The sequence below is a fragment of the Glandiceps talaboti genome, chromosome 10 (genome assembly GCF_964340395.1).
Source record: "Glandiceps talaboti chromosome 10, keGlaTala1.1, whole genome shotgun sequence".
Classification (NCBI taxonomy): domain Eukaryota; kingdom Metazoa; phylum Hemichordata; class Enteropneusta; family Spengelidae; genus Glandiceps; species Glandiceps talaboti.
The window spans coordinates 4,660,001-4,672,173 of NC_135558.1; the positions used below are offsets into that span (position 1 = coordinate 4,660,001).

A 12,173-nucleotide genomic window follows, 5' to 3' on the forward strand; every position below is an offset into this window, starting at 1 on the left:
GTAATCTTATATTTTCAGAAGTAACCTTGGCAATGAATGGAATGCACACTTCTACAGAAGGTATATCTCCCACCACCCTGTTTTTATAGAGAATTAATTAACTACCATCGTTAAGTTACCATGACAACAGCTGTATTCTTCATAATATTAATATTGTAAGGTATTAAAGTCACTAAATGTCACCATATCAAATCAATTACTGTACTTGCTAGGTGATTGAGCGCGATGGTCGATACATGTAGTGTTAGAGTTAAAATTACCCATCGTGGTAAAACATCCTGTCTCTTTAAGGCGGCGTTTGAAGGACGCCCTCTACATTTCGTTGCTTTGTTAGTGAGAGCTGACTTGTGACTAAATGAAATTACCTACCCCACTTTCATTCTATAAGGTTGCCTGAGAAGAGATATAACTAGGATCATGAAATTATCAAATATCACTATGATCAATCATATATGAGATTCAAACTAGTCAATAATAATATTAAAATTCATACTACACATTAACTAGTAAATTGTTGTTGTTGTTGTTGTTGTTGTTGTTGTTGTTTTACATTGTCATGACATGAAGAGAAATTTTCATTCACATGGAGGAGACTGTGGTAAATATAAACAAAGGCATTGTAACATTTAGTGCCGAGTTTCTTGTTTGATGTCATCTTTCTCGCGATTCACTTTGGACCCTATATAATGGCATTAACAAGAGAAATTAACTCACCATGTAGACGAAGTGAATAAAACATGTTTATATTGACATTTTGAATGGACATAAAATTTGAGATTACTTCAATTGTATGACCTGCATTTAATATATTATGTCTTTGTTATTTCAATTTTTCCATCTATATCGATTTGTCAGAGAATGGGATCATTCGGATGTAATACTAGTTAACTTGATACATGATTATGTTGTACTATATGTAAGAGAAAGCGACACGAGGAAAAAACCCAACTAAAATACATAATACAAAGTAAACCATAGCAAAGGAAGCAAAGCTGTGTACATTAACAACGTTTTATGTGAGAGAGATTAATTTAGATATCATAATCAAATGACAATCAACTACCTAAGATCACAGAACGATGGATGTGCCCTGTGCACACAATGTAGGTTTCTAACACAATGTATCTATTAATCTCACAGCGTGTTTCTGGACTCATAGAGACATATCGACAACTAAAATGTAGTACTTTGGATGATAAAGTTGAGGAAATACAACAGATCGCGTTATTGTAGATTTTCACACCATGCCTCCTTTTGTTGTGATGACTTGACAATGTTTATTGTAATATAACTGCACCCTTATCATCTCCTATTAGTCCATACACTCACATTCAAACCAGGTCAAAGTGTCCGGTTGTCAAGGGCAGCGTGGTATTAGATCATTTAAACTGTGTCCCCCATTTGGTGAAAATGAAACGAACGGAAATAAGCCTATCCTTCATGTTTTTGTCTTTTAGGGTCAGCATCACAGGTAGAAATGAAAAATACGAGTCGCTCAAATGATGGATATCAAGGAGATGCCCCTGCAAACACTAAGAGAGAAACTGGACAAAGTGACACAGTTACAGAGACACAACCAAGCTTCACGCTAAAACCTCCTGTAAGGTCTACGACTGATTGCTTTCAGATAGGAAAACATTGTCGACAAAAACACCATCTCTCTTTTCTATTTTGATCATTTTAACATCTTACCTGTAAATTAGATGGAAACACTCGACGGAACCAAAATTGGGGAGACAAAAATTTCAATATGAATATTAAATGAGGTATAACAGAAATGCAATGATTCTGTTAGGCACTTTGTTGATGATGATTTTTATCACAGCAAAACTGGAGTTCGCACGTAATTATTACGCTGCGTTTTGATTCAAGTCAACATTCATTAAGTTTCCTCTTTTTATTTCAGACTGCCACGGCGAAACACGCGTTACTGGGTGTGTATATGATCGTAACAGTCGGAATAATGACGTATCTTATCGTTGAAGTATGCTTGGTATGAAAGTAGGAGGCAGACACACGCGGACAAAATACAGAAGTCAGACGATTGAGTAGTAAATTCTAATTTTTGAAAAAATTACGTAACCCATTATCAAATGCAAAGCTGTAAGGAGAGAGGGTATGGTCAATAACAAATGATAGTGCACGCCATCAATCCAAATCAATATGTTATATGAAAATGGCATCGATATAAAATGAACCGGTCGAAAATAAAAATAATCAACATTATATTTCAAAATTTCAGCCTCTGTAAATACTGTACCCTTTGATACTTATACGCCATTGATTAAATCACAGACAACTAAAATTAAATCTCTTGTTTATTTAGCTTTTGTATTTGGAATATGCAACATAGTTCGTGAACTGTTGCTGCTTTAGCTGAAAATGTTTATCTAAGTCTCTTTTTTGACGATTTGTGTTGATAATTTGTACTTTTTTCAAAGTAAACTAATGACTTTGATACAGCGCCCTCATAGTTTTGTATACACGACCAAATCTCTCTGTCATCAATATTGATTTATATTGAATTTATGGATCTAAAACGATTCTCGTTTCGGTCATTACGTTATTTTATAGTTGATTCAACTTGTGATTAATAGAATCTGGGCAGCATTCAATTCAAATCATCGTGACTGCGTACACCATTCTTGCAAGCCAGAGAAAATTGTAGGCGGTACGTTCTTGGACGGTGCCGTAAAGAGGCCTGTAGCTTTACGACGATGTAGTACACTGCACTGTGCGCGCACGTTCTTGGACGGTGTCGTAAAGAGGCCTGTAGTTTTACGACGATGTAGTACACTGTGCGGGTACGTCTTGGACGGTGCCGTAAAGAGGCCTGTAGTTTTACGACGATGTAGTACACTGTCGAGGTACGTTCTTGGACGGTGCCGTAAAGAGGCCTGTAGTTTTACGACGTACGATGCGCTGCACTGTGCGCGTACGTCTTGGACGGTGCCGTAAAGAGGCCTGTACCTTTACGACGATGGGTGTACACTTGAAAACTAATTTTGTTTATACCTTCATATTTGTCTGTACTTTTGATATGTTTGCAACGTTTTTGTAAGCTTCTTGTTAAAATAAAACACCTGTCCTTAGACTAAAGACATGACTTGTTTGTGATATTTATTGTATTTGACGATAAATTTGTTACAAATACCACGGTGAAAAACAAGAACACATTTGAGAGTTCTAAAATTGAGTATATTTAATTAGCATCACATTGTCTTGCTTGCCTCTCTTGTGACAATGCTTAATATAACCTGCACATCTGTGATTGCCACGGCAGCGGAGTTTTTCTAAAGTATGGAGAGGGACCACAAACCCTGGAGAAATAAGAACACACACACACACACACACACACACACACACACACACACACACACACACACACACACACAGATGTCACAGGTTTAACTTGAACTGGTCTAATTTTTCTCTAAGCAAAAAACATACAACACTTTGTACAGCGAAATTGCTTGCATGAACAAATATTCTTATAGACTTGGAGTACACGATGATACTCCCGTACACGTACGCATCTAAACTTAGCTCTCTATTGCTGGAAACTCAGCGTTTTGCCAGTACTATGAATACTACATTACTGGTGGCTGGTTGTGGTAAAATAAAATGAAACTACATGTACTCACAAAAAGGTCTCTTTGCATGTTTTGCCTCGTATCGAAGCGTAGACTTGGGGCACACTGTGGATACCGCAACACATACAAATCGTAGACGAAGCTGATGATTGTCCACTGATGACACGCTCAGTTCCACACAATGTAGAATTCATAGTCCTGGCAAAACGTTAACGTTGAGTTTCCAAGCAATAACATAGTTTAGAGCTTCCCCATACAGGAATACAACAGCTTACCACATGATCATAAGTGCCACCAGGTGTCCTTCATAGTATATGCAAATTCAATCAAGTTGTTTACCTAATGTCCAGCAATCGAGGGAAACACATTATGCTAATTTACTACTTACTAGTAACTGATCTTATAATATATGCGAGCAAACATGCTTTTGATTTCCAAATATTATCAGACATAGACTTGCTTAAAAAGGATGAGACATTCCATATCTTCTCAACAACTTTGACCAGTCAACCTAATGTCGCTCACCCCAGACCAACTTACTTTACCTAAACATGTAACCAGTTTGTGACAGAAATACAACTTTTGAAAGAGAGAGATGGCGGTAACATAAGACACAGATGTTGGCATTTTTATTTTGCATTTTTAAATTTATAATTAATCCCTCTGTAGTTTGGGGAAAATGATTTCATTTTGATTATGAACTAAAACCTGGTGTCCTAATGTACTAAAATGATATTGTTTGGTCTTGTTTTAACGCCATAGTTGTATAGTTCTGGACGTCGGTATAAAGCAAGTCGCTCAGAGTAAACAGAGCTCTACAAAGATATAGGTGATGACAGCTATAGTTACAAGGACGTAGACACCAAGTACAACTACTCGAAGTGTAGACCTCTGAAAGTAAACAAAAAGAAAGAGAAGACAGGATTATAATATTATTACAATAATATAGTGATTTCTCTCAGTAAAGACTCAAACGGTAATCATAATGTTACCAAGGAATATATTTTGTATTCCTTCATTCTGTTCATTTCATTTTTCAGACACAGACTTGCTTAAAAAGATGATTCTTGAGTTTCAGTTTTCATTAAAAGTCAATTGAATTACAATGTCTCAGTTCACCTTTTGGTAAAACATTCCACAGCTGTGGAGCAGTGTGTGGAAAAGCTTGTTGACAAAACATATGTGTGTGTTTACCGATGTATAGTTTTACGCAGCCTTTGATATATAGAGAGGAGATTGTGGCAAAAGGTCGGATATGTTAGTTCCAAATGAAAATTTAGTATTTCACATCATTCTTTGAAACTGGGACGAAAAGGAAAGAGAGTGTAACTACCGATGGATTTGGTTGTATCTCATACGGTTTGGGAGCACCTTCTTCTGTTTCATCACTTCGAGCATCGCTGGGGTTTCCTTCACTTGTACCTTCTGAAGGCTTTACGTCTTTCATTTTAACTTCAGAGGGTGAATCTTAGATAGGAGAACAAAACACAACAAAGAAATTATATAAAGCAAAAGTAGAAAAAAACTGACTGGCGCGTAATATAAGCTACCTGCATGGTAAAATACTACGACTGGCATCTCTCTCTTGTAGTAATAATAACATTTTCGCTGCTTTGTGTTATGTTTTACCAGTTGCAAAATACATCAACCTTTCATTGAAATTGTTAAATAATTATGATTAGCTGAAGTACCTGTCTGCTTGTTATTTATAGCTCTGTGTACACTGGTGCCATGTCTGGGTGTAAACAGTCAAGTCTATTTACTTGTTTGGCCAAATATTGAATTTGTAGGAAGCTGATGGAGTTTGATCACTTTTAAAATGATCCAAACGTCTAATAATATAGAAAGTTGAAATGGTGAAGCAAACAGTTTTGGCTGTATATAGGAAAGTACGTGTCATACATTTTATTTTGGGTTATGGAAATACACAAAATATAACCACTTCATTGCTTTATTTACCATTGGTTAAATCTGCTGGTAAGGGAGCCTTCAGGGGGTGATCAAGTCAGGTCTGTTGCGCAAAATGTGACTCTCCCCTAATTCAATTTTCTAAAATATGTCCCTCCCCGAGAAACGATTTGTAATATGTGATCCCTCTCTTAATTCCCTACTCCCTTGTTGTCGTTGGTGTGTATATAGCCGTCTTTCTATGGAGCTATACTGAGTACGGTTTACGCAGTACAGACATCCAGATATGTAAACTATCTTTTCACTCATTTACTACTTAGACTTCCAAATATTCAAACACATAGGGCTGTCAGTACTATCTGAAAAACACACACACGCACAATTTCAAGTATAAGTCAAATGTACCTTCCGATTCGTTGGCAAATACAGCATATAACTTGTAGGAAAGAAATTTATCTGCGAATAAAGAGAATAAAAGAATTCAAAATTTAGGAAGCAGTTGTTATAATAATCACAAGATACGACGTCTCGTGGCTCCCTACTATCAGTAAGTACTCAGAGCAGATCCAGACTGATGCATGATGGGTATTGTTGCAGAAAATTGTACATTTACGTCTAAGTGTCTAGTACCCTGTACAGGAAGTACATTATTAGTAATCAGGTTTTATAACGAGCATATTCGCTGACGTTCATGTGTATATGTCGTCAACTAGTCAAAACCTCGGGTATACCATACCAAGGGGGTGGTTTATTGCTTAATATATCAAATATTCCACCCCCATCAAATAGAATTATTGGTTATTTTGTTCAAGTAAATATATATGAACACTGCCTACTAGACGGAAATCGAGCAAATAGCCTTTTTGTGTGGTAAGTTTTCAAACTATTGCTATAACCTTATTTCAGGTTCATCTACCCTATTCACGGGTATGGTGCCCTATCAAGCCTGAAAGCAATGTCTTCAGTTTAGTTGAATGTAACAACTGAATTTAGTGAAGGAATCTACTGTCTTAGGCCATAATAACGCCATCTTGTGTATGTGGGTTAAAAAATATTTTCTCAATCATATGTAATAAACTTTGCATTGTTAGACGAGAACATAACGCCGTTCATACTTCAAATATAAGAGAATGTATCGCCCTATGACTGTATTAACAACACAGTGCAGTTAGTCTAACTTCAGACCACTATAGCATCATAGAGGTCTGCGGTCCAACCGACTGTATTATTAGCACAGTTAGTCAAACCCATCGTACGACTGTATTATTAGCACAGTCATTCGGGACGATACATAGACTGCATTAGCAGAGGAGTCATTCAACCAGTCCGGACGTACCTGATTCTCTATGTACGCAGTTTAAAATCTCGTAAAATACTTCAACAAGAACGTGAAAAATTAGCCATCCCAGAAATACCCAGGACGAAGCGTGTGGAAAGTGCAGCATATCCATGGCGAAGAAAACATTTACAACTGTAGAGAACAGAGTAAACGAACTTAATGACTGTGTAAGATACGATTTATTGGGTGGAAGTGATGGAGTAGTGCTGTTGAAATATGCCCAGCAAAATTCAACCGTTTCGTTATAACTTCAAACACAATTATTGCTGCTATGCTCTTAATTCCCGCTCTATTTGGACAACAGTTGACCATAGTAGGCCAAGCGGGCCATGAAATATGTTTTTGCAGGTACAAGATGATGACTTATCATTTTACGGATATTGAATACTTTGCATCACACTTGGCACACATTGGCAGACTGTTCAAATATTAACAACAGGATATATTTCATTTATTTATCAGAATTTTTTTTTTGTAAACAAACTATTTGTCGCTTGCCAACATCCTCAAATAAGTTTCCAAAGATTCACTACTACTAGTAAATTGCTGATAATATATTTTATGATAAATGTTACAAAACGGCAAACCCTACTATACTGCAAGAATAAGACATTCATAAGTTGTTGTAGATATGTAAATATACTATAGGATATGATGAAGTTTTCTAAAACCATCTCAAATACACATCTACACAAGTAGACATTTTTTATAATATCGACTCACTTACCTGCTAGGTAGTAGGCAGACGTACCAATGGCCCAATGTGTCCAGTTGAAGATGAAACGTCTGAAGTTACATAAAGAATGTAAACACTGTGAGATTTTGTAAAACTACTTTATGTCCACTAAGTAAAAGTCTCTAAATGCCAAAGTATGTGGAAAGGGATTGGAGATAACCCCATACGGAGTAGGTACATTCCCGTAAGTGTCTAGGAAACTAATATTGTTATCAGTTTAACGCACACACTCATGTATTTTGGGATAGCAATAAAATATGCTTATTCCGACCCTAACATGGAAGGGTGAATTAAGAACCAATTTTATCTGTATAGGTTGTTTCACTTTGTTTCTTATAAACACACACACACACACACACACAAACACACACATACACATACATACATACATACATACATACATACATACATACATACATACATACATACATACATACATACATACATACATACATACATACATACATACATACATACATACAGTTAAGTACGAGTTGCCGATATATGTACTGATTTGACGGTTACACCAATGCGAGAGTATTGTCTAATAAATCATCAAATGAATAAATAGAGAAGACTCTTTTTGGTACAGAAATGTTGTAATAAGTTACACGACTTACTTTGGTGAAGTGGGATTTGGTCTGAAGAACGCCAGTATAGGGTTAATTAGTCCCAATCCAACAGCCAGGCATCCAAACACAGCATGAATAAATTTCGGCTATAAAAACAAGACTTTTACAGTTATGGTAAAGAAAAAATGTTTCAAAGACACATTCAAAACTTTCACTTAAACATGATAATGACCGCACTAAAATGTTGGTGGCGCTCTTTACGTTGAATTACGTAGTAGTAGGCTATATGTTGTATAGGGTGCGGTGGATCGGTTACAAATTAAAAAAAAGTAAGTGTATGAGTACATGTTGGTGATACTTTCAATTCATAATTGTACTTTAACATTATGAATGGTATAGAAATGACAATTAAAGACAGAAGGAAACTTTGAACAATGTGTTTTATCAAATTTCTCGACTTTCATCATTCAACGATAATTTTTCGGGCAATCAATGACGTTGTGATTCTTTTCTAGTCTCGATTTAAAAAAAATCACCAGAAAGAAGAAATATAGGGTCGATCAGGTCCTGAGAAATATAGAATTAAGTAAGCCATCCTCTAAGGATATACTAATATGAAACAAAGAATCCCTTCCAAGAAATATAAAGTTACAAACATTGCCCATAAGATGGCGCTAGTCATGGTCCAGATGGGTCGTTATCAAGCCTTCCTTTTCAAATGTACTAGAGTATAGCTATCAGGTCACAAACCGTACGTTGATGTCACTAGTTGTTTCTACAAGGTCTAGGAATTGTCAAATATACTCACGTCACTTGTGCTGTTGTAGCTGACCCATCCTCCTTCGTAAATGAATATAAGTACAAAAGCACAACAAAAACAAACCATGTTGGCTACCATAAATGCACGATGAGACTGTAAAAATAATGGCGGGAAATACTCGTTAATTGTTTATCAATCGTCGAGTCAGCAATTTTCTATGTATTTCCAAACCTATTTAATCTCCTCGTCATTGATAACCACATCAGAAAATCGTCAAGTTTGACATTCGGTAAAATTATCAGATTTTTTTCAACTTAATTCGTTTCAACTTAAATAATCTGCTTTACAAATTATGATTTTTTCAGGAATACTGTTCGTAGAAATGAAGTAAGTTATCTGTACTGATATTAATACTGTGATGCTGAAAAGAAACTACATATATTTTCCATATATGTCATATGCGAATATTTTCGTTATGCTTTTTTTTGCACAGACTTATACTTACCAAAAACCACACTTTAACTCCAAGTAATTCTGAATTTGGCCACATTGGTTTGAAGTAGCGAGCTAAGATTATAGCGACACTGGCACATCCTATCCATCCACAAAGCATCAACATGCCTTTTAAAGAGGATACATGAAAGATGAGGGAGGCAGGGACAGAGAGAAGAGTACAAGTACGGAGAAGAGAGAGACGGGCGGACGGACGGACAGATCAGTCAGTCAGACAGACAGACAGACAGACAGACAGACATACATACATACATACATACATACATACATACATACATACATACATACAGACAGACTAGACAGAGAGAATTGTCATATCGAACTACGCCTCTTCACCCTATCCATTTGACATGTAAAAGTACAGAAAAGCCATCATCCCAACACATCTTGCATCCAAAGCTTTCCTAAAGATACTGGTATTGCATAGATACTCCCCAACTCAGTAGACTATGACCCTTTAAATTGCAATACACAGTTACCCAGTATTTCAACTCACCATGGGCTTTCTTGGCTGGAGAAACACTTTCTTCTGCAGCAGATGATGACATAGCAGTAAAGTTTATCTTCTGGTTTGATATTAATGGTCTTTTTACGTGTTTTGATAATATTGCTGAGACAGATAGTAGAAGGTTAAATTGAGAATGATATAATATTATGAAACAGAATACATAAGGATTGAATGTTGAATGCAGCACAGTCGAACACAGCACGTGTGAGACCAGTACAGTGCAATGCAGTGCAGCGCACGACACGACACCGCACCGCACCACACCACACCACACCACACCACACCACACCACACCACACCACACCACACCACACCGCACCGCACCGCACCACACCACACCACACCACACCGCACCACACAGCATCACAGTACAGTACAGTACAGTACAATACACAACAGCGCAGCACAGCACAACAGATCACACCACAGCACACCATAACACATCACAGCAGCACGCACACTACTACAAAACACACAACAACACAACGCAACACAGCACAACACAACACAACACAACACAACACAACATAACACAACACCACACAGCATCACAACAGAGCAAATCATACCACAACACGATACGATACGATACGATACGATACGATACGATACGATACGATACATCACATAACATAACATTCTTTAAATCCCCAAACTTTGATGTTATCAATCTGATTCTTTACAATCAAGTAACTATTTTACGTAGCTATATACATTTTATTACCGTCTAGTGTTCTTTTACTGACTTACATTGTTCCTCTTCATCTTTTATCAGTCCATGTACCACTATCAAATAATACTCATTGGCCTCCAAATCAGAATCTTCTAATTGATTTTCACGAGTAAATGAACACTCAAGCCAACCATCTCTTGCAAACCACTCCAATGTGTTTACCTGGGGCTGTGGATAATATGAGTAAATGTATGTCAGGTATCACATGTTTATATCCCACCCATCAACCCATCCAGTTGTGGCAACAAAAGTGAGCCACGGAAAACTTAGGCTGACAGCGAAATATCGACAAAATTGCATTAAAATGTATAATAACTCAACATTTAGTTGTCAGAGGTTGACTAATAATTACTTTCTGCACTTGAAATCAATTTCCAGTCATGTCTTGGTTGTACTAGTCTACTGCTCTCCGTGGCATCGGATCTCAAGATCTCGGAAAGATGGTAGCACATAGACAATGGGTGTAGAATTTGCCGTCCAGTAAAATCATGAGTATTTCTGGTGAATTTCATATCCTTATATCTGTCGACTGTTTTCCAACAAGTAACGCATGGCCTCAAGACATGAATTAGATATAAGTGACGAGTATATCCACAATATGAAAAGAAACACTTCTAGAATAGATATTCAAAAATACGTACTTTAAATGATGGTATATTTTCATGACCTACAGTTCTGGAATGAATAAGGTCATAGGTCGAATTTTCCAGCCTAAGGCAAGCCCATACGTCATCATATCCCTTGTAACATAAAAAGAAATAAACAGAAAAACACACAGCATGGTTAATATTGAGTAGAGTGTAGAAAGTTGATTAATGTAATCAAAACTCTCTTCAACCACAATCCTGATGTGTTCATCTGTAAAATTACTGTTGTAAGTAAAGTAACAACCTAAATTTGTCAAATGATCAGCTTCGATTATTAATTATATATATTACGCATAATCTCCCAACGAACCCTTCTTATTTTAGCTGTAATTTCAAATAATCGTTCACTGAACACAACATCTAATGTTAAATGTCTACCATTTGCTTGTCAGTTGAAAAACCAATAGCGGCGTACTGTTCATCTTGGGCAACTTTTACTGTCATCGCGAAAACAGTTTCACTCCGATTGGACGATGGTACCCACGTGACCAAAGTATCACAATAAGGAGTCTGACATCCCTCAGGAAAATGGAGACATCCTTTTGATTCGCCACATCCACGACTGACAATAAGTAATGACTGTATCTGTGAAATATATACACATCATAAATAGCAGGAATATTAGACATAATATGGTTGCTAAAGTTGCTTATATTATCCAGTTAAATAATGCAAATTTTAATTTTCCATTACCTCAACAGATAGGACATGGCTGTTTTTCTTTTCATATTTACACCTGGTTGACTTGTCTGTCTATCTATCTGTCTGTCTGTCTGTCTGTCTGTCTGTCTGTCTGTCTGTCTGTCTGTCTGTCTGAAGTTTATCAGGATATCTAAACATATGGATGGGTTCAGATGAGTAGAA

At 36.6% G+C, this 12,173-nt stretch overlaps 1 protein-coding gene across 1 annotated transcript; it reads right to left on the minus strand.

Moving 5' to 3' along the window:
* Positions 1–4,391: 4,391 nt before the first annotated feature.
* LOC144441284 (ferric-chelate reductase 1-like) lies at positions 4,392–11,753 on the minus strand. Its single transcript, XM_078130843.1, has 11 exons — positions 11,688–11,753; positions 11,304–11,402; positions 10,680–10,830; positions 9,918–10,031; positions 9,414–9,529; positions 8,197–8,294; positions 7,568–7,626; positions 6,838–6,972; positions 5,907–5,957; positions 4,927–5,060; positions 4,392–4,484 (listed from the first exon to the last, which is right to left on the minus strand). Exons 1-11 carry the CDS (start codon positions 11,751–11,753, stop codon positions 4,392–4,394), a joined length of 1,116 nt encoding a protein of 371 aa, XP_077986969.1.
* Between the last annotated feature and the right edge of the window lie 420 nt (positions 11,754–12,173).